The sequence below is a fragment of the Macadamia integrifolia genome, chromosome 2, assembly GCF_013358625.1.
Source record: "Macadamia integrifolia cultivar HAES 741 chromosome 2, SCU_Mint_v3, whole genome shotgun sequence".
NCBI classification, from domain to species: domain Eukaryota; kingdom Viridiplantae; phylum Streptophyta; class Magnoliopsida; order Proteales; family Proteaceae; genus Macadamia; species Macadamia integrifolia.
Window position 1 is genome coordinate 2,380,733 of NC_056558.1, and position 24,446 is coordinate 2,405,178.

The 24,446-nt window shown below is 35.7% G+C and overlaps 1 protein-coding gene and 1 long non-coding RNA gene across 2 annotated transcripts; one reads left to right on the top strand and one right to left on the bottom strand.

Moving 5' to 3' along the window:
- Window positions 1-8,053: 8,053 nt before the first annotated feature.
- Window positions 8,054-9,089, bottom strand: LOC122071982 (vacuolar iron transporter homolog 4-like). The gene has a single exon (XM_042636479.1). The coding sequence runs from the start codon at window positions 8,919-8,921 to the stop codon at window positions 8,259-8,261; it is 663 nt and encodes a 220-aa protein (XP_042492413.1). The 5' UTR covers window positions 8,922-9,089; the 3' UTR covers window positions 8,054-8,258.
- An 8,430-nt stretch (window positions 9,090-17,519) lies between these two features.
- Window positions 17,520-18,557, top strand: LOC122072034. Its single transcript, XR_006138320.1, has 2 exons — window positions 17,520-17,881; window positions 18,002-18,557. It is a non-coding gene; the product is annotated as an uncharacterized LOC122072034 (long non-coding RNA).
- The last annotated feature ends 5,889 nt before the right edge of the window (window positions 18,558-24,446 follow it).

A 24,446-nucleotide genomic window follows, 5' to 3' on the forward strand; every position in this document is an offset into this window, starting at 1 on the left:
TACTCCTCACCAAGGTAACCTCACTTTTGCCAAATTTCTATTATTATAATTCATTGTAGGCAAGATGTTTGATAAAATGCCTAAGTGATAGTTGTAGTCTATTTGGGGAGAAATTTGCATGTATGAGTACTTCACTATAGGGTATTGTTATAAGCCCAACTTTATTTTTTTTGGTGTTCAGTGGGTGCTAGACATAAGGGCTATGTGTTCCTTGGTAGTTACAACTACCTAAACCTATTTGCCGTGGGTGTAGCCTCTCAGATTATTCTGAGAATACTAGGGTGAAGACCTAACCATTGTATGTCATTGGTAGAAATTGGGAATGTGTTCCCTTAGTTGTGGGTGCAATCATAATTAGTATTGAATAAATGCTGAGCCTGACAGTGGGCATTACTTCGTGCATGTAGGCAACTGGCCGAAACACGTATTTCTTGTGTTGTGGATGTGTATGCTCGTATTTGTATTGTGGATTAGAGTGCTTGGCTGCAGAATGGGTATGTACATCTAGTAGACCTGAACACTTGGTGGTACAGTGTGGATGTACATACGACTGTGTATGTATGTGACAGTGATTACTGTGTGAGGTTTATGAGACAGTTCTAGGCAGCAATACAAGTTGTGAGTAAGTTCCGTACAATAGTAAGAATGGTCAATGGTATACATAGCAGCTCTGGACAACATCAGTAGACTGTGCTATTGAAGTGCAAATAGTGATTGCCACATCAGGGGTACAGTTGGAAAATAAAAAAAATATTTGGCACACTGATTCACCCCCCTCTCAATGTCAATCGGGACCCAACAAACAAGTGTAGGTATCAGCGACATCAAGCTCGCCAAGAAATCATAGATTTTCCCTAGCCAATCTTGCAGAGTCATTGATGTCTCCCCTGTCAACTATACCTTCGAAGTCCAGGCCATGGTTCCAAGAAGCTCCCTTTCCTTCTTCCCGCAGTATTTACCATCGGCCCAAGAGCTGATGACAAAGAAAGCCACCTTAAGTACGCTGGGCTCCTCTCTCCCCATGAGAGAATGTCCACGGATGTCAGAGAACTCATCTAAGGCATTATCGAAGGTGAGACTTGAGTTCTTGTTGCCTCCATGACCATGGAAGAGGTCTTTAAAAGGACCAAAGATTTCAAAAGGGAAGTATTCAAGAAGGTCTAGCTTGAGTTGAATTAGTTTGGACTTTTGATTTATAATGCCAATATCATTGGTGGACGTCAAGGATCATGAGTATTTCTCTTATCTTGGTCAGAAAACCCAAATCTCATTAAAAAATAGAAAAAGACGAAACCAACCTAACTCTCTGAACAAAGTTCAAACTTGAACATGTTTCTGGCTCTTATTCTCCATCTCTTCCTCTCCGCTTCCCGTCATCTGAGTCTTATTAAAGGCAAAGAAAGATTTGATAAAAATTTATAAGTTCTCTCGATTGTGAATTCTCAAGAGAACAACACACCATCACCATGGATGACACTCTCACCATTCGATAGCTCTGCATCTTCCTAGTCTGTATTTTCATCGGCTTCTTCCTATCGTTTTCCGAAGCTCTCTGGAACAGAAATGACCTCTTGGATCCCAAATACATTTGCTGCAACTAGTGCTACGTGTGTTGCTACTCTTTCTCTAACTCTTTTTGAATCATTAAAATTTAAGTAGAGAATAGAAGGGGTCCGTCCAGAAATATTCACAAAAAAGAGCATGAGCTTGAATGATTAATTATGCTATCGTGATTAATGATATTATGAGTTTATGAACTCTGATACAACATAATAACAGTTAATCATTGCACGACCCCATAAAAGAGCTAACTTCCCCAAAATAAAAGAAAATATATCATTTAATATTATATATAATAAGCATTAGTATTGAAATCACCTCTCTGGTAATGAGAAAATATATAGAGTTAGAAATAATGAATTTCATTATCTTGATATTTGAAGAAAATGGTTCTTTTAGCCAGCCATAAGGACCTAAAATATTTAAAAATCTCATTGTAAATAATGTCAATAGTACGACACTTGTAATAGTATGAGCAAAATTCAGATTTTAAATTAAGTAAACATCTTCAAAATAATGACTAGTTAATGTACAATAAATTTCATATGGAATCGTCGACAAAAATTCTATTTTCTTAAACTATAAATAGTTCTCTCCCAAATCTCATTAAAAATTTGAAAAAGACAAAACCACCTTAACTCTCTGAACAAAGTTCACACTTGAACATGTTTTTGGGTCTTATTCTCCATCTCTTCCTCTCCACTTCCCATCATCTGAATCTTATTGAAAGCAAAGAAGGATTTGATAAAAATTTATAAGCTCTCTCAATTGTGAACTCTCAAGAGAACACCACACCATCACCATGGATGACTCTCACCAATCGACAACTCTGCATCTTTCTAATCTGTATTTTCATCAACTTCTTCCTTTCCTTTCTCACAAATTTCGAAGTTCTCTGGAACAGAAACGACCTCTAGGATCCCCAAATACATTTGTTGCAACTGGTGCTACGTGTGTTGTGACTCTTTCTCTAACTCTTTTTGAATTCTGAAAATTTAAGTAGAGAATGAAAGGGGCCCGTCCAAAATATTCATAGAAAAGAGCATGAGTTTGAGTGATTAATTATGCTATCATGATTAACGATATTATGAGTTTATGAGCTATGGTATCACATAATAACAGTTAATCATGGCACAACCCCATAAAAGAGTTAATTGTCCTAAAATAAAAGAAAATATATCATTTAATATGACATATCATAAGTATTAGTACTGAAGTCACCACTCCGGTAATAAACAAATCATGAATTTCATTGTCTTGATATTTGAAGGAAATGGTTCTTTTAGCCCATCGTATAAGGCTCTGAAAATCATGAATTTCATATAAGGCTCTGAAAATTTATAAATCCCATCGTAAATAGTGTTAATAGTATGACATTTGTAATAGCATGAGTTAAATCCAAATTTAAAATTATGTAAACACCTCAAAATGGTAAATAGTGAATGTAATAATTTTTTTTTTAAATGATACTGAAAGTGAAAGCAACGAAATCACAAGTGCATAGAATAAACTTCCGATAATCCATATAAAATTTTGATTTAGTTTGCATAATTTTTTCAAAACTAATGCCCAACCCACGTATTATCCACAATGTCTTCTCCCTTAGAACAAAAAATATAAATAAATTATGAGATGTTAATAAACAACAAACAATTATAGTTGGATCTTCTCTCTTGACTGCTGTAGAAGTCTGGGTAAAACTACCAAACAAGTTGCTTGTAAAAGATAGTACATAGACCCTAGAAGCTTTTCGGAGACGAAATGAATATACCTTCTTTTACATTAAAAAAAAATTATCTTACCTTCTTTCGTAAGATATTGGTATGACCTTCTTCTCTTGCTAGTGTAGAGATACATTGGAGTCCAATTTCTCCTAATGTTTATTAATTGATTCTCCAACAAGAAAAGTCTACAATCATATATCTAAATGTATCCTCCTGAATAGATGTTATTTACTGGCATCTCATTATTTGATCATTTAAGTTGGACAATGCGTCTAGAGTCACGACGTTTAAGGCATGAAACAGGTTTTCATTTTGTTAATTAATTCTGCTGCTATGATTGATGACCTTGCTATCACATGATAGGTGACAATCATGACAGAAAAATTAATCAGTGGTGGAAGACCTACCTTAGGACTTAACGTCATATCTTTAGACACATTATCCAACTCAAATGATTCATGTGTTGCTCTAATAAAGTTAAGTTTGAATATGGTAATTGCTAACAAAGTAAAATGTTATCTTACCTTTTGTCTCTCTTTTAAATCATAGTTTAGAATCTCATGGTCCTGATTTTCTCTTTTTATCTCATTCAAATCAAGGAATTCAATTGTCTAGTGGTAAAGGCAGAGCTAACTACAGTGGAGAGTCTAGACCTATATTCCTCTTTTATACTCTCAAACGTCTCCTCTAACAATTCTTTCATTTTCCTTCCAATATTCACTGCCTGTCAAATTTTTTTTTTTTAAGACTCGTCTGTTTTTGTTCTCTCAATCATTTACTCATTAATTTAAACCAATATATATGTATATATATATATAGAGAGAGAGAGATGTACCTATGAGGAAGAACTGAAGAAGATAATAGTGGGGATATAAGTGTTTATCGTGAACATGATATAAGACAAAAACCTTCTCGACCTTGAGTGATTAATTCTTCTATCATGAATAACAACTATAATGAGTTTATGATCTCTGATACCGCATGACATCAATCAGTCATGAGAGCGGAATTAATCAGTAGATGAAGAACCCATTTACTTCAGTACTTCTATAGAGCAGACAAAAATGTTTAATGATAAACAAAGATTTGCATGGTCAACTTCGCACCTTTCTCTTCAATGATGTCTGTTTTTTTTTTTTAATCAAAAAATCGTTAAAAAGCTTATGCTTGTTTTGGAATTTGTATAAGAGAGCAATATTCTAAAATTTGGGATTGGTATGACTTTTTTACTAATGGTACCCTAGAAAAACTTTTCCTGAGTGATACAGTGTCTCAAAAAAATTAGAAGAGTGCGTACATTGTATCAAAAAATTTCGAAGGGTGATACGGTTGATTAGATTATCACACCTATTCTCGAAACCAAGGAAGTTGATAGCTCTTAAAAACCCCCACTTCAAGTTTATCATAAGCCTTAGTCACATCAAGTTTTATTGTCGCAATTCCAGATTTTTCTTTTTTTCGTCTTAGATAGTGAAAAATTTCTTGGGCAATAATAATGTTATCAACGATTTTCGGCCAGGGATAAAAGCAGCTTGGCAAGGTGAAATAAATTTGTAAAGGTGAGATTTAAGTCTGATAACCAGTATTTTAGCTACAAACTTGTAAGTTACATTGTACAAGCATATATAGGTCTAAAATCTTAGACACGACATGTGTTATCTTTTTTTGAGATAATACAAATTAGAGTATGATTGGTGCCTTGGGTTAATGAGCCATAGCAAAAGAAATCAGAAATAAATTAACAAATATCAATACCTAAGAGTTCCCAAAAAATTTATCGTTGACAATGGATTTAGTGGCATGACATTAGGATCTAAGGTCTTCCTCCCATTGATTAATTCATCTACCATGATTGTTGGCTATCATATGGTGTCAGAGTTCATAAACTCATGATAGCCATCAATCATGGGCATAGTTAGCAAATTCGGATTCGGGAATTATTCGGACGGAGAATTATTCGGAATAATTCGGACGATTAATTTAAGGATTCGGTCAAAAAAGCGGTCAAAAAATCTTATTGGGGTTTTTTTTTATTTTTTAAATTGTTTTTTTTATTTTTTTATTTTTTATTTTTGGTTTTTTTTTTAATAATGTTTAAATGGACCGAATAATTCGGTTTAATTCGGATTCGGTCCGAATTATTCGCGAATTATATTCATTTTTGAAAAAGTCGCGAATTTTAAAGAATTTTATTTTAAATTCGGATTCGGTCCAAATTTTTGATAAAATTCTTTAAAATTCGGTTCGGCCGAATAATTCGCGAATTATTCGGCCGAATTGCTAACTATGATCATGGGTGCGGGATAATCAATGAGTGGAAGATCTACCTCAGGTCCTAATGCCATGCCTCTAAACACTAAATTGGTTGTGCCTATGACTCTATCCCTTATTCAAAGTCATTCCATCCATATTTATTTCCAAGTTAGGGTCTCAAAGAGAATTCCACAAATGGGAAAATGTCTCTCGTTAAGCCATTAGAACAATAAATGATCAAGATTAGTCCAATAGACATATATCAAAGATTAGAGCATGCAATTAAGGTAATCTTAGTATCTTATTTATTAATTTGTGCTATAAGAAAGCTATTTATCTGTATTAATCCTTAAAGCATGCAATTAAGGTAAATCTTAGTGCTTCTAATTATAAAACGGTGCTTCCTAACTTTGGTATTGCCTCTCAAAAGGTCAAGGAGCATTACAAGAAAAGTTCAAGAAAGTGTCAAAGCAAGCTAAACAATTGCCCAAGTAAACCCAAAACCGACTGGAACCTTTTGTTAAATATGTTTGGTTGAAGGTCAAGGAGCATACTGAATACTATCCGGTTGTTCGAAGTGTGAGGGTCGCACCTGATGGGTTTTCAATCAGTACCGACCACTAAAAAAGAGTCCAATTTAAGCCCCACCCAAAAGAACCCGATTAAACCCAATTGTTGCTGATAAATTTAAATGATTTTTTTGGTGTAAGAAGCAGACACTTGCCCAGAGATGAATCAATCTAAACCTTTATAACCCACGAGCCCTTTCACATTAGTCAAGTGTTTAATTCGTAGAACATTAAGATCAATGCTTAGACTATTGTCTTGGTAATACTGACCTTTGAAAATCAAAGAATTAATTAATAGCCCGTATAAGGCCCATTTAACCTAATTAGTGGTTGGTTGTTACCCCACTGACCAATTACAAATCATCCACAAGCCCTATCTTGATCGCCCATCTGCCAGATGGTCATGGGCCTTATGGCATTATCATATATCAATCCATGAAATTTGGGAAAAAGAATGACCCCTATGCCAGCATTAGGAATAATAACAGGGTGCAAATAAGCATCAACGACCTAAGAATACGGTAAGTATTAGATCTTCCTGGGAGATCAGTGAGGTGTTCCCACAAAAAATATGATTAATACCAGCGGATTTTGAAGACCGATGAGGGTGTACAAACTTTAGACCTAGAGAGAAATTGCTGAACTAATTATTAACCTCCAACTTTCTTAACATAGCACAACGTTTTTTAAAACCATGAGGCCCATGGGCCAAAAATGACAATATTGTGCAAAGTTAACGGGACTGAGGTGTGACATCAATGGGGTGGGATTTTGATATTTCACAGAGGTAGGGGTCATTTCTCCCGTTATATTTAGGTGTAAGAGGTGCGAGACCAAGGAGTGAATGTTTTTCTCTCACAAATTGTTTAGACATATATGAACATGAGGCGTAGAATATTTGCTATTAAGTGGTAATGGTAATGATAAAGATAATAAAGCATCACCACTCACCAGTGATAATAAAACATGGATACATCTTTAGATTTAGGAACGCCATGTGGCAATATTTGGAAATTAAAAAATTACGTACTACCAACCAGTGGAGATTACTGTAGAGGTGCATGGATATACACGAGACCGGGTATTGTTTTGCTACAAAGGGTAACTATTTAGGCTCCATTATAAAAGAAGGGTATACCTGGTGTACGAGGTTTCTGTATATATAAGGTTTGAAGGATGAGAATTACATAGTTTTGCCCCAAGAATGTCGAAAGGTTATTTTGACCACTTGACCATAACGTCATAACATACGTATTTTTACCGTTGGACCAAACACGACCCTTGCTGCGTTATAATGGTTGACAAACGTTGCAGATCTTCAATGGAATGAGCCTGACAGCACATGGTGGATTGGAATATAAGGATTTTTAATTCGATATCAATATTGAAAATTAATATCAAAATCGTTTTGAATTACTATATCGAAGGAGATTCGGAACTATTTGACAATGTTGAATTATTAAAACCGTACCAAATACCATACCGCGAAATACCAAGTTTTTTATTATATGTATGTAAAATACAAAAAATAGCAAAAATATTGTATCGAACCCATAATTATACTGAATAAAATCATATTTATATCAATTAAAAATCATATTAAAATCGTGTCAAATCAAAATCATATCATATAAACAAAAATTTCGATACAATACAATTTTGATAGCTACTCTTGATCTATTATACAATACAGATTTACAAATACTATATCGATTAACATCTTTGGGTTCAAGTCCAGATTCTCTACCCACGTAGGATATCGATGTTTCCCTACATAGGGAAGCACCAATGAAATACAATCTCCCTTATTTATGTCGGATCCAATTAGGGTGGACATTCAATTTCGTGGGTGCTCTCACATGCACCCCGTGGCCATGGGATCGATAATCCGGACTCGGTGGGTTCCATTATTTTTAGAAAAATAAAGGTGACAGAGAACTTTGCATAAAACGGAAACAAAACGTCATCCATCTGCCCTTTCCGTTTCAACAGATCAAACGGCCTTTTTATTACATGATCACATGGTAGGCCCCAATTTCCACAACGTAGAACCAAAAAGTAACAAAATAAAAACAGACTAACCCCAATTTTAAAGGTGCAGACACAGATAGTAAATTCTAGATTTAAAAAAAAAAAAAAAAAAACCCTATTCCTACAATCCACTGGAACCGATCAACTTGGTGAGGCCAAAGGTTATAGCCATGGCCAGCCACCCACCAAACAACACCCTCCCACAAGACTTCCCCATAGGACCCTTTCCCAACACAGCCCCTACAGCTCCAAACGCCAACAAAGCCAAGCTTGATACCCCTACAACCATCCCCAACCTCACCTTATAATCCTTTATGAAAGAAGCTGCTAGCAGTGGCATCATGGCTCCAATGGAGAACGCAAGTGCAGATGCCGTCGCCGCCTGTATCGGGTTAGGCAGACTTTCTTTCTCGCTCTCTTCATTAATATTACTCTCTATTGCACCTGCTCTTTCTTTCTCCCTCTTGATCTGAGCCATCTCAATGTCTAGCTGCGAGTAAACGGACACGAACTCTCCTATTGCCATACTACAGGCACCAGCGACCAGCCCTGCGAAACCAGAGATGATCATGGCTTTGCTGTCTTGTCTAACAGCTCCAACTCCCATCATCAATGATGCAGTAGAGACTAACCCATCATTTGCTCCGAGGACTGCAGCTCGAAGCCATTGTGCCCTTTGGGAGTAGTCCAACTCCTCCTCCTCCTCCTTGGGCTCTTCACTCATCTGTCTCTGATCAACATCGACGACCATGGAGATAGGTAGTTTAGCGTCAGAGAGGGCCATGGAGTAAAGATAACAAACAGAAGTACAAACACAGATAGGAGATGAAGAAGAAGAGATATGAACGAGTGTGGAAGACACACGCCCTGAAGAAGGGTATTTATTGTGGAGATGGGGGTGGGATTATTTTATTGACTCGGATGTATTCTTCCATGCAATAGTGCAATGTGGGATGGTCTCATTTATAAACCTATCTCGAGTGATGAACAGAAATTGTTAATTTGGTATCGTTCAACATCAATCCTTGCTACCCCACCCCACCTCACCTCAACCCAACCCAACCCAACCCAAATCAAGAAAAAAAACAAAACAAAACAAAAAACAAAAAATAAAAAACTAATATTGATAATGCTCTTATTTTATTTATTATTATTTTGTAGTATTAAAAAAAAAGTTATTTTGCTAGACTTGGCAATACTTCCGACATTTTCACCCAAAAAAAAAAAAAATGTACAGCACACTTAGGCTCCGTTTGGTATCATTCTAAAAAAAACGTTTTTGGAGTTTTTTCATTATATTGGAATGAAAAAACGGAATCTTCTGTTTGGTGCACTTATGGTCCGTTTCTGTTTTTTTGGAACAAAAAGTGGAAAAAAAAAACTGAAAAAACGAGATTGGCCGTCTTCCTAATTTCGTTCCATTTTACAAAAAAAGAAAAAAAAGTTCCCGATAAAAATCTGAAATTTTGAAACACCATTTTTTCGTTTAAAAACTATATTTTGACACAGAAACTGAAATTTTCATTTTTGACACGAAACGGCGTTTCTGGAACAAAAACGATACCAAACGGGCTCTTAGTTATTTGTGTCACATAGCATATGATTGGGAAAGTTTCAACTGCATGGGTACATAGATTCTTTTTTTAACCAAGTTCCCTTAAGCCAATGTGAAGGAGAATCTTTTGACTGCAAGCTTCCCATGCATGTGAGAAGGTATTTTGAGGAACGTACTAAAATCTCATAGGGGTTATAAATCCTAAGATGGTATGGTGAGCCTTCTTAAGTGGTGGAAGAAAACTTTCTCTTTATTATAATAAATTGTGTCAAATTCAGTACTCTAACTCGCCGTATGATCTGCTTTTATAAGTTTAAATTTTAACTATATATCTTCTCAATGTTATAATTCAAATTAAACTGAAACCAATTTCATAGATATATAAGGAATGCTGGAAACAAACTCTTTACCAAATTTAAGCATTTGATGAGCTCCTATGAGACGGATAGAAATGAACCACTTGGCAATTAGCCTAGAAAAAATTGAAAGCTTGGCTAGCACTCACTTTTCTTTTCTTATTGCTTAACCAACTTTGATTGACTGAAATGGCTATCGCTATTATAGTGTAATGGGTTTTAAAGGCAGACAAGAGATGATCGTATGATCCACCAAAGGGTGGATAGAGGCTCCAAGCATAGTTCTTCTTGATTTTTATGAACAATTAAGCTTTCTTATTTTGGAATGAAGGCATCTTTTTAGGCAAGACCATATAGGGCTCTCTTTGGTTGCCTTAAAGGGTTATTCCCGTGGTGGAGACTGCTTTCAAGGTGGTCTAAGCTATAGCATTAGTAATTTCATCCTGAGCAAATTCAATTTTCTTGGGTTCAATATTATTGAACCATCCAATTGGTTCCAATTCAATATGGTCTGCTAAGCATCCAAACTTTTGGTTTTGATCCCTATATTTGTTGATTGTGGTCCATTAGCAAGGAAATCTCATCAAAATTCTTAAGAGAGTCTTAAGGAGTAATTAGACAATAAAAAAATAATTATTGATCCAAATCTTATCAGATAAAACCCCTTCAGCCTATAGCGACAAAATGGTTCTTATATCCAGTCCAATATCTACCCGTATGGAGAGCGATCTCTAATTAGCTAGCAGTTGGGGAGCCAGCCAATGGTTCCTCAAGAGAGAGAGATGGCATAGGCTATGCCATCAGTACAGAGACCTTTTTCCCATATAAAAAATATTTCCCTTTCTGTTATCAAAATAAAAAGAAGATCTCACTTTTTTCAAAAATAATGGAAAATAAAGGTTTTGTGAAGATGCTTTTGTTAAAGTATTCTGGTGAGTCCCATAATTTCCGTCATTAGAATGAAGAAAAAGATTAATCCAAAATACAAAAAAGTGGTAATGCTTCAATGTAATTGGAAGCTTCACAATTAAAGCATGACCTAAAGTCTCTAACTTCAAAAAATGGATGAGATTCTATTCATATTAGTGTTACATAGTCAACTTTTTCTATCTTGTGGACTGAAATTTTAAATTTGAAATCCATAAAGCAGATGGGGTAATCTCGAATTAGCCACCTATCAAATTAGGTGGTTTATTTTAATTGTATAATTCATCATATTATATCTTTTTTCTTAATTTTTAATAATTAAATTTGACTTCTTCAAACAATTTTTAAAATCTTCTAGTAACAAGATTAGAAATTAGGTTGGTCTAAGATTAAATAATACCTGATTAAAAGATGATGATGTGAAAATATGTTTTCAATGTTTGGGCTCCAAGAATAATAAACATGGTAAAAACTATAAGATGTCTGTGTAGGAAGCAATTCTAAACCGTTGGTGTAAGAACCTTGCTCCCTAATTTTTTTTTTTTAAATAAAAGGAAAAGCATGATTAAATGATTAAGGAAAATCATTTCGGTTTCTTTAATTGTTATCTGGAAATATTATTTCTTTTTTCTTTTTTAAATTCCAACTTTCCAAGGCACAAACCCTAGAGTATATATCTACCCCAAAAGAAACCTTTTTATTGTATTTGGGATATATATAAATAACTATCACAGATTAGTGGATTATTTGATTTAAAGGGTTCCATAGATTGGGCGGGCCTATGCATTCTTATATTATTATTTGAACACTTTGAGTAGCTAAGGAAGATGGTTTGCTGAATCGGAGAGCACTTGGGGCTGAGTGAGAATAAGATAAAAAGTGTTTGTTAATGGAGGGGAGTGTGGATTCCACAAGAAGGCCACCAATGACCATTCCAACTTACCTAATTCCAACCCAATAATGTCTTTGGTGCTTTCTCAGACATTCCTTTCCAGCATCCCACTCAAATCCCATAATGATTGTATGGCCTTAAGGGGGTCTGTATTCTACTTACCAAATGGAGTAAATCACTAAGAATTAAGCAAGGGTGTTGATAAATAATATTTCATTAATGGGATGATAAATCAAATCATTTGTTGACGGTTGATGTCTTGTATTCTAGAGATTGGGTTTGTAAGCTACTTTTGAAAGGTCATTAAAATCTCATACGGATTGAGGTTGAGGCTTGGGAAATTTGTATTTCTTTGTTGGGGGTAATTCGAAAATTTTGTATCTCTCTGTTTTCTTGTAAATTATTGGGATAGAGATTATTATTGTTACAGAAATTTCTTTGTAAACAAAAAGAGGTGTGAGGAAGAGAGCATGTAATTCTTATCTTTTGCTAACGAAACTGCTCTCATCTCTCCATAAGTATATATGGTAGATATCTTGTTGAATCATATAAATTCTTGCGCATTACGGTTGAGTGTAATTGTTTCTTATTTTATTAACTAAAAGAAGGAAAAATGGAAAATAGAACATGAATCGTAGTCCATTTGAAAAAGAATTGCAGGAATTAAAATGGAAGATATCTTCCAACTCAAATCAGAGCCCATACGTACGCATCCATTGAAGGAGTATTATGGCATTTAACCACATGTAGGCTTAATCTTATTACCATGAAAGATCCCCCTTTTATTCTCTCTCATCCTCCACATAAATTTAATTTCTTTCCCATTTCAAAAATCTCACATTCATGTGGCTTTTCCCTCCCATCCTGTCTCCATCCGTCCATCGAAATCTTTCCTAAAATCTCTTTGCCTTCTCTTATACGGATTCAACTATTATTCGTAATTTCTTTTCCTCTTTCTTCTCTTAAGCAGTTGAACTCCTTTCCTTCCTAAAGTTTCTATTATGTATCAACTACGTATCATATGATTACGGTTTCATTTAAATTTAGACATTTTCCATTCTTCTTTCTATCTAACTGACAATCTTCCCCATCACCTCTTTCTTCTCTTGTCTGTTTCACTAAAGTTATTAAACAATTAGGATAAATCATGCTATATTTCATATGTGTACTCAAATAATGCAATAGACAATCACACTTTTTGATAATGACATATTTTTTAATTATTTTTAAAATCCTATTTTACTTGTAACTAAAATAACTTTGGAAAATAGATTAGGAACAATCAAAAGAAAGTGTCAAGTTAGACAATCCCAATTAAGTAAACACATACAAGTTATATATTCTAAAAATACTCTATTTTTGTATACATTTCTTTTTTAATTGCACTTTCTCGCTTTCCTATAAGTGTGGATCAAGTCCTCTTACGAGAATGATTCTCGTACGGTGTTTGATTTACACATGAACTCCATTCAGAATAAAACCAATTAAAAGAAGAGAGAGATTAAGTAGAGTCCAAGTGTAAATCAAACACCGTACGAGAATCGATCATTCTCGTACGAGGAGTTGATCCGCACTCCATTACTTTGGCTTTCTCTCTCTTACGTTCCCTAACTTCTTAAGCTGCATTTGGTTACTTTATTAATTGAACAAAATGATAATAAGTGCAAAGGTTGAGCGCATCGCTAGCTGTCATGGAGTCAACAGTTCAACCAATGGGGGACTATGATGGGAGAGCTATGGGGACATTTCTACGGGGAAGAAAAGACACAAACAGATACGGTAAAAAAGAATTACAGATTTACTGGTAACCAGATAGTTTTTAATTACATTCCTTAAGATGTAATTATTTTTTCCCCAATGTTCTCTTACTTGCACAATCAAAGGATCATTATCCAATTATTCCTTTTTTTTTCCTAAGGTAGTGGGAGAAATTAAAGAACCAAACATAGCATTAATGTCCCACACCCTCATTCTTATTTGTGAAAGTAAACTCGAACCGCCAAAACCAAATTATTCATGCATCAGCTTCTTTACCTTCTTATTCCCATAAACGTTTCACTGTAAACTCTAAGTACTAAAACTGCACATACCTTTTTTTTTTTTGGGTGAAAATTATGACTGTTTAAACAAGTTCGGGATAAATATACATGTAGTGGGCTTAGTTATGTTACTTGACACTCTACTTCATCTCTTTCTTTCTTTCTTCTTTTCTCTTTTTTGACAATTTTCTCAAGAGTTATGGTCCATTTGTGCATTGCATCATTTCAAGTATTTCAGAGTTTTGTTTAAAAAAAAAAATTTGCACAAAAAATATTCTGCAAATCAACAGATAAAGCCTTTAATAATGCTCATTAGTAAGAAAGGAGGATGGATTTGTGTAGAACTCTATCACAAATTTACTTGAAAATGCAACAAGTACACACATCACATGACAAAAAAGTTGAATCTTATAACTGGACACTATCTTTAGGATCATAAATGCCCGATATGGTGAAACCAAGAATATGAAAATCATCACCCAAAATTATCAATCCTATAAATCCCATAGTAGTAAAAAAAAAAAGGAAAATAGAGAGAGAGGAATGCTTTGAAGAGACTTGCCCACATACGTAGAGACAAGATTCACAACCACATTATTGGAGTGTAGAGAGACTTTCCTTCATAGGTTTCCACCCATAGTCCCCATTTTGATTTTTAAACCATTATTTACTCTCGTCCATATTCGATGTTGGATTAGATATTCCCACTACTTAACCTTCGACCTCACCAAAATTGTCTTCTATTGACTTTTGAACTGTTAGATCGGAATCCCAAGTTAAGATCAAACGTTATGAGTTGTAGGATAAAGAATGGTTATAATTTGTTCTCCACAAATTATAATTAATTTAATGACTATACTGGGAGTCAATTTTCCACTGCAATCTTCTCCACATTGATGAACTAATGAGTTGTGGAAAATAAGATTTTCACGCTCCATGAATGCATCGATTGGTCCTTGAGAAAGTTGAAATTTCTCGGAAGGAGTAAGGACGGTGTTTGTGGGCTTAAGGTGGAACAACCATGGCCCATTACCTTTCACCCCATTTTGAAAATTTGGTCTAATGGGCCCCAAATGAGAATCCACTAACCGTCTTGTCATGGCCAGATGTCAAAGCATCCTTCTTGTGGCAAAAAATAGCATTACTCTTCTTTCTGATAGATTAAAGTTCGAAAATGCCCTTATCTTCATTATGGTACTACTAATCTTATGACACTAAAGTTGTGGGTGTTTCGGGCATGGGATGAGGATTCAGATCGGATCGGCAGGTATCCGCCATCATTGGACGATATCATATCGGTGAATTGATCCGGGCAAAGCTGCAGATGATGGGTAAAAAAATTAGAAACAAAAATATATTTATTAAATGAAAATCAAGGATATTCTTGTCCGATATAGGCCAATTTAGATTGAATCGGATCAAGAATGGCTGAGACCAATCCGATATCTTAAACCATAGCTCCGGGTCAAAGGAAACTTTTTCCTTCAACAATTGAATGTGATGAAGCACCGCAATAGGGACATGTGGCCCATTGGAATTCCCAGTTTTATTGTCTGGTTTTTTCCCACTACACATTTCTCCTTATCGGAAAAGATCCTTCCACGACACCATGATGGTCACTGCCCAAAACAGCCACGCATTACTGTTGCATTGCAGCGCATACAGCACTTATGTTTGTTGAATAGAAAGGTAGGTCCACCTATTCAAGGCAACCACTCAAGAATGGTTAGGGTACAAGGTATCAGGATCCTCTCCAACGTCTCAATGTGCATCGGACAGTTGGGAGGGTCTAGGGTCCATGTCCAGGTCTTTCAGCCATCCGATGCTCTTTGGGGCATTGGGTTCGTTGGAGAATAGCGGTTTTTTGAGCAACATACATAGGAGAGATCCAATGAGATGCAATAGAATAGCTTCATAAAATGTGGATAAAAGTAGGGGTGTCAATTCGTGGCCCGACCCGACTAAACCGATTGAGACCAACCGTTTATAGACCGGGTCAGCCCGGGCCGTTTATTAAACGTGTCGGGTTTGAGCCCAGCCCGTTTATAAATGGTCGGTCTCGGTTTTGCTAATTGGACCGTCGGGCGCCCGACCGAACAACGTTCGACCGAGACCGGCCTATTGTGCACCGACTTGGCCCGACCCTTTAATGATTGTAAAATACCTATTTTACCCCCCAAATTAAAGAATAAAAACTAAAAAGTGAAGACATGTTCACATTTTAAATAATGGTTATATTTGGTATCATTTATTGATTTATTTTTATTTTTTTGGGCTTGCATGAGTGGGCCGGAATATAAGAGCACATTTTAAAGAGGGCCCGTTTAAAAACCGATTAAAGCTCGTTTAACATTAAACATGTCCGTAGCCCGGTTAAGGCCCGGCTAAAACCCGATTAAGATAGCCCGATTATAACCCGAGGCCGACCGACCGAATATAAAGTGTACCATGCCCTCAATAACTAAGCCCGATTAGTTAAATGGGTGGACACGGTGTAGCCTTTGAAAGTCTTCAAGACCGATTAAACCCGATCGAAACTAGACCAACCCGACCGGTTGACACCCCTAGATAAAAGGATCATTTTATGTGAGGAGAAGAGAGATAAACAAAGAGGGTGGTAATATATACTCTTTCAACGGCTTAGAGAACTTTTTTCAGAAATAAAATATGGGATATCAAAACCACTCTCCTTCTGGGAGAGGGGTGGGGTGGTTACCATATTATTACAATAAAAGAGGGATAATGGTGGTGATAAGGGAAAAGCCTCATATCTAATCAAATCAAAGAATAATGCTTAGTGTTTTCCACCGGGGGGGAAAAAATGCTTAGCGTGTGATTGGCGCATTGTATGTTTATTACATATTAACCTATGGTATCCAAGACCCACTACAAAAAAAAATTACACTTTCTAACATTTTGTGGGCTTCTTCAAGCTCAAAGCCCATCATGTCCTCCTAGCCCAGCTCTAATAAAAGCCTAGCCCTTCTTTAATGGCTCAACGCCAAAAGCATTTGAACATGTATAGCAAGAGAAGGGGAAATGCTTATTATAAAGTCTTTCAATTATCAAGAATAATTTCATCTAAAAAATATCAAGAATGATGACCAACCAATAGAAGAAGAATAACATGTGTCCATATTTGAATACTACTCATTACAAAAACAAAAGTTCAGGAAAGTGACTTGAACATTTGGGGTGCAATTAGGTACTATGATTTAAGGCCATAGTCTGTCGCAGATGACAATTGGTTTCAGCATAAGTTTAAACTCCAGAGAAGTAGTGGTGTTAATTCTGAGCCCGTAGCTGTAGGCTTGATCGAGCCTGACTCGCTTAAGGTCAGATCTGAATCGACCTATTTATTAAACGGGGGTTCACGATGCAGACTATTAGCCCGTTGGGTGCCCGATCGGCCTGACTCACTTAAGAAGCCCGTTAGAATCGACTCAGTTAGCCCGACCAACCCGACCCCCTTTAGAAAAATGCCTCAATATTGAATACCTATTTTACCACTAATCCTACATAATATGAGTAAAGACATATATAGGACTAAATGGTAAATTCCTGTGAAAAAAAACCCTAAAGGCCTAATTGCCTAATTGCCTAATTGCCTAAAGAACTACTGGAGTCTGGAAATCACAAGGAGCCGCTTCCCTCTTCCCTCTTCCCTCTTCCCTCTTCCCTCTTCGGACTTCCCTCTAGTCTACGCATGCTGCTGGTAGCCGCTTCCCTCTAGTCGCCGCTGCCCTCTTCCCTTTAGTCTTCTTCATCCTCAGCCTCAAGATCAAACATACGATGATGTGGTCTCAAATCTTAATCTCTCAAGCTCTCATCTTCCTCAAATTTTTAAACTCTGATTTCCTTTGTAAGAGGTAAGGTATTTATTTAATTATTTTATTTTATTTTATTTTATTTACTGTCTCAGACTCTCTCTGATTCTGATAAAATCAAAGAAGCCATTGCTGGTTCAGATATAAGGTATTTCTTCTTCTTCTTCTTTTTTAACTGTCTCAGACTCTCTCTGGTTCTAATAATATCAAAGAAGCCATTGTTGGTTCTAATATAAGGTATTTTCTTGATCTTTTTGTTGGTTATTAGGCTTTACACTTTGTATTCTGCTTATGTGCTCTTGTTACTCAATTTGAACATTTGTTAAATAGTTCTCAGGTATTTATTGCATCCCTTGTTTTGGATTTGATTGTAAATGCATCCACTTGCTGATATTGTTGATTATTCACAATAGAATGAAGCAATTTTATAAGTGAAAAATATTTGATGGGAGATAAGAAGTGCGATTACTTTGATGGTAATTTTTTTTTTTGAATGCTGTCTGGGTTGGAGCTGGAGCTGGAACTGGAACTGGAACTGGAATTGGACGGCAGTGGAGGAGGAGGAGGAAGAGCTGATTAATTTCAACTCTCTGGACCTCTTCTAATCGATTGATTGCTCTCATTTTGGAAGACCCATTACCGGATTTTCCCCGAAATTTTTATCTTTGTAATGCTTTATAGCTTATTGTAGTGAAATAAAAGTCCTGGTTTATACTGTTCTGTTTCAGAAGTTGCTGTTCAGAATGAAATCCTATTTTTCCTGCAATCACGATGAACATTTTGTTGTTTCATCCCTACTAGTTTTGCTTATAACTTTGGCTCTCTCTCTCTTACGTTCCCTAACCTCTTAAGCTGTGTTAGGTTACTTTATTAGATGAATAAAATCAAAAAATAAAAATAAGTGCAAAGGTTGAGCACATTGCTAACTTTCATGGAGTCAGCAGTTCAACCAACGGGGGACTATGAAGGGAGCTAGAGCTATGGGGACATTTTTACGGGGAAGAAGAGACACAGATGCACACATGCAGTAAAAAAGAATTACAGATTTACTAGTAACCAGTTAGTTTTTAATTACATTCCCCAAAAAGTTATTACTTTTTCCCCAGTTCTCTCTCACTTGCACAATCAAAGGATCATTATCCAGTTATTCCTTTTTTTTTTCCTAACGTAGTGGGAGAAATTAAAGAACCAAACATAGCATTAATGTCCCACAGGACCCACACCCTCATTCTTATTTGTGAAAGTAAACTCCAACCACCAAAACCAAATTATTCATGCATCAACTTCTTATCTTCTTATTCCCATAAACATTTCACTATAAACTCCATGTACTAAAATCCTTTTTTTTTTTTTTTTTTAAACAGTATGACTGTTTAAACAGGTTCGGGATAAATATTATACATGTCACAAGACTTAGTGGGCTTGGTTTTTTTCTTTTTTTTAACATTATGACTGTTTAAACAGGTTCGGGATAAATATTATACATGTCACTAGACGTAGTGGGCTTGGTTATGTTACTTGACACTCTACTTCATCTATTTTTAAATTCTTGACACTTCCCTCAAGAGTTATGGTACATTCGTGCATATATAGCATCATTTCAAGTTTTTGAGAGTGATGTTAAAAAATGTTCTGCAAATCGGCAGATAAAGCCTTTAAAAATGCTCACTAGTAAGAAAGGAGGATGGATTTATGTAGAACTTTATCACAAATTTGTTTGAAAACACAAGTACACACATCGCATGATAAGGTTGAATCTTATCACTTGACACAATCTTTAGGATCATAAATGCCCCATATGGTGAAGCCAAGAATATGAAAATCATCATCCAAAATAAAATCAACCCTATAAATCCCATGGTAGTGCATTTGTGTATTGTATTATAAAAATAAAAAAATAAAAAGAAGAAGAAGAGAGAGGAATGCTTTGAAGAGACTTGCCCATAATCATAAGAGACAAGATTCACAACTATATTATTGGAGTGTAGAGACTAAAGAAACTTTCCTTCATGGGTTTCCACCCCATAGTCCCCATTTTGATTTTTAAACCATTATTTACTCTCGTCCATATTCGATGTTGGATTAGATATTCCCACTGCTTAACCTTCGCCCTCACCAAAATTGTCTTCCGTGGGGAGCCGAAAACCATGATTCAGAGTGTGGACTATGTTAAAACTATACCGCTATTGACTTTTGAACTGTTTGATCGGAATCCCAAGTTAAGATCAAACATTATGAGGTGTAGGATAAAGAATTGTTATAATTTGTTCTCCACAAATTATAATTAAGTTAATGACTATACTGGGAGTCAACTTTCGGATGCAATCTTCCCCACATTGATGAACTAATGAGTTATGGAAAATAAGATTTTCACGCTCCATGAATTCATCGGTTGGTCCTTGAGAAAGTTGAAATTTCTCGGAAGGAGTAAGGACGGTGTTTGTGGGCTTAAGGTGGAACAACCATGGCCCATAACCTTTCACCCCATTTTGAAAATTTGGTCTAATGGGCCCCAAATCAGAACCCACTAAACGTCTTTTCATGGCCAGATGTCAAAGCATCCTTCTTGTGGCAAAATATAGCATTACCCTTCTTTCTGATAGCGAAAGTTCGAAAATGCCCTTATCTTCATTATGGTAATACTCTTATGCCATTAAAGTAGTGGGTGTTTCGGGCATGGGTTGAGGATTCAGATCGGATCGGCAGGTATCCGCCATCATTGGACGATATCATATCGGTGAATTGGTCTGGGCAAAGGTGCAGATCATGGGTAAAAAAATTAAAAATAAAAATATATTTATTAAATAAAGACCAAGGATATTCTTGTCCGATACAGGTCAATTTAGATTGAATCGGATCAATAATGGCTGAGACCAATCCGATATCTTAAACCATAGCTCTGGGTCAAAGGAAACTTTCTCATTCAACAATTGAATGTGATGAAGCACCGCATTAGGGATATGTGGCCCATTGGAGTTCCTAGCTCTATTGTCTGGTTTTTTCCCACTACACATTTCTAATTACTGGAAAAGATCCTTCCATGACACCATGATGGTCACTGCCCAAAACAATAGAGATGTAAATGGATAGTCGAAATCTGAATTCGAATTTACATTTGTATTCATTTAGGGGTATCCGTATTCGGTTAAAGAGTACTCGGAATAAAATCAGAATTATCTGAAAAATAATTATTTTATCCAATTAAATAATCAACTAATGATTTTGAGGATTCTTAAAGTTTAAACAGGTTTTAGGGAATGAGGAAAAGAGTTAAAACAACTTAGAAAGATGTATTAAGGGCAAATTATATTCATTGGAGGGAGGAATATTCGGATTACACAATTCAGATTGTAAACGAATAGATGAAAATCCAAATTCAATATGCATCCATGTTCGTATCCAAATCCGAACATATCCAATTCAAATTCGATCCGTATCCTATCCATTTACGTCCCTACAAACATAGCCACGCATTACTGTAGCATTGCAGCACATACAACGCTTATTTTTATTCAATAGATGGGTAGGTCCACCTATTCAAGGCAACCACCGAAGAATAGTTAGAGTAAAAGGTACCAGGATCCTCTCCAAAGTCTCAATGTGCATAAGACGGTTGGGAGGTCCATGTCTGGGTCTTTCCAACCATCCAATGCGCTTTGGCACATTGGGTTCATTGGAGAATAGCAGTCTTTGAGCAACACACATAGGAGCAGAGATCCAATGAATTGCAATAGAATAGCTTCATAAATTGTGGGTAAAAGGATCATTTTATGTGAGGAGAAGAGAGATAAACAAAGAGAGTGGTAACATATACTCTTTCAACTGGTTAGAGAACTTTTTTCAAAAATAAATATGGGATGTCAAAACCGCTCTCTTTCTGAGAGAGGGGTGGGGTGGTAACCATATTACTACAATAAGAGGGATAATGGTTGTGATGAGGGAAAAGCCTCATATTTGATTTAAATCAAAGAAAATGCTTAGCGTGTGATTGGTGCATTATATGTTTATTACATATTAACCTATAGTATCTAAAACCTACTACAAAAAACCTACACTTTCTAACATTTTTGTGGGCTTCTTCAAGCTCAAAGCCCATCATGTCCTCCTAGCCCAACTCTAATAAAAGCCTAATCTTTGTAGAACAAGCTGGGCTCAGCCCTCCATTAATGGCTCAACCCCTCCTGAATCTGTAGAACGGGCTGGGCTTAGGCCTCCCTCAATGGCTCAACCCAGCCAACTAGCCAAAAGCATTTGGACATGTATAGAAAGAGAAGGGGAAATACTTTTATAAAGTTTTTCAATTATCCAGAATAATTTCATCCAAAAAATATCCAAGAATAATGACCAACCAATAGAAGAAGAATAACATGTATCCATATTTGAATACTAATCACAAAAACAAAAGTTTAGGAAAGTGACTCGAACATTTGGGGTGCAAGTAGTACTATGATTTATGGCCATAGTCTCTTGCAGATAAACGATTGGGTTCAGCGTAAGTTCAAAGTCCATAGAAGGTCGAGAACCCGACCCTCTCTCATATTCTCACTTGTCTTAATATAATAGTAAATTAATAATAATAATTTAGTAGTTAATAAAAAATGTGATCCAAAAAACCCCATTGCTGATCCGTATGAGTCCCTTGTCTGACCCTTGGGGCCTTGGGGGTCATGGCGAGAGTGGGTTTTGCACCCTAAAAAAGACCACAATACTTCCTCATGTGTCACGTGTATGTGGGGTCAATGGATTGAGACTTTCCCACATGAATAGCGGGGCTAATGTGAATGACATATTTACATATTTTTAGTGTTGCTTAGCAATCATCACGTGGAAAAATCAAGGCCCACTGAGAGAGCCTTAAGCCCTTAAGCCTTTCTCAATTGTGTTTTAAAAGCGAGACAATTTTCATTATCAGTAATTACTTTGATGTAGAAAGGCATATCTATAGCTATCATATTCATTATCCAAATAATGAAATTTTTATTTTTAGCTATTTATTTATTTTTACGTAGATTTAATGCAAATAAGGTAATAAATAAATATTTCATGGGGGAATATGTTGATACAAAGGGTGTCAATCAGTTGGTACGATTGATTTTTTTTTATATCATTTGACGGGGAGTTTGGTTTTGGCCTGTTCTCTGTTTCTTCTATTGTTTTTTCAAATATAAACAGTAAAAAAAAATTACAAAATATTACACATTGGCTTAATCAAATTTTTATTAGTTTTTTTCTGAATTTCTTTATTCAAATAGTCGTTTTTATTTTTAATTGATTTTAAAATCAAAATGAATATCAAACTGATGCAAAATCTAACCGATCATTTTTCGATTTGGTCTAATTGGTTCCAGTTGATTCATCCATCAAATCTCATTTTTGATACCCCTAATTGATACATTTAAATTTAGTGCGACAAATATATTGCTAAAAGTTTCTTTTGAGGCTCTTTCACATCAACTTAGGCAACGTCTACGAAAAAGCTGTGATGATCTTAACCCACCACAGTATGTTTAAAACTTTGTGATGGTTGAGAATGACATGGCACCTAATTGGTTAATTCCTTCATGAGCATCATTAGCCTTTTTCTCTCTCTTTCATTCTTTCTTATTAGTCGATATGGATACTAATGAGGATTGACTGTATCAAGGTGTATTGGATCGATTCTCTTTCTTTCTTTCTTTTTTTATCAGCTGAATAATAATTAAAATAATAATAATAAAATATAAATCATTATGGAATAAAAATAAATCAAAATACTTTTTGGTAGAATATTGCAAAAAAATATAACTTAAATTACAATAACTTTTGGCCTAACTCCTATTATTCTCGGGTTGTTGGACCAGCAATGGTCCCAATTTATGCTATTATTGCATCAAAGGCTATGTTAGGTGCATCTCGAACAAGATGATTCAATTATCCAGCTTTGATGTGGTACTCAATCAATTCCGCATTTGTCTCTTATCCGTTTGAGTGAATGGGTTCATTCCATCTAGTGCAAGAAGCACCAATTACAGATTAACCCAATAGCATATCAATACTTAGGAGTAGCATTGGCTAAGGATCCACAGCTATAAATGGGGTCGAGCAGGGTTGGGCCCCTACTAGTAAAGGGAAATTGAAGATCACTCAGTTTCCTGAAAAAAGAAGTCTCTCATCAGTTCACTTGAATGTGTAACTCAATCGAAGGTTGAATGAACGAGATCTACCAATTTGAAGTTTGGACTGCAAAAATATATTATATAAAATAGCAACTTTTAAATAGGTATATCAGGTCGGATAGGCTGATCTGAGAACTGATCCGATGCCCGATCAATCTGCTATACCAGCTCAACCAATTCCTATACGTATTGAGCGATATAATGCAATGCTGATAATTATTATTTCTTATTATTATTATTATTATTATTTAACAATGCCAATAATCAGAATCATGGTCGAGAGTTTTTGGAGTTAACAAAAAGTAATTTGGATGATGTGGGGATGCCTGGAAATTTACAGATGAAAATTGGTTCCTGTAATTATTAATTTCATTAGGTTTGTGTCCTTTGAAGGGATAACCTTGTTGATTAGTATCCTTTCAAGAGATAACCTTGTTGATTAATGCGTAAGCCTGGTTATTCTTGTTGATTTGATGGGTTGTACCCATAGTCCCTAAGTTTTTCTTTCTAACAAATGAAAACGGGCCAAGAGATTTGTGGTTGAGACTTGAGAGTAAA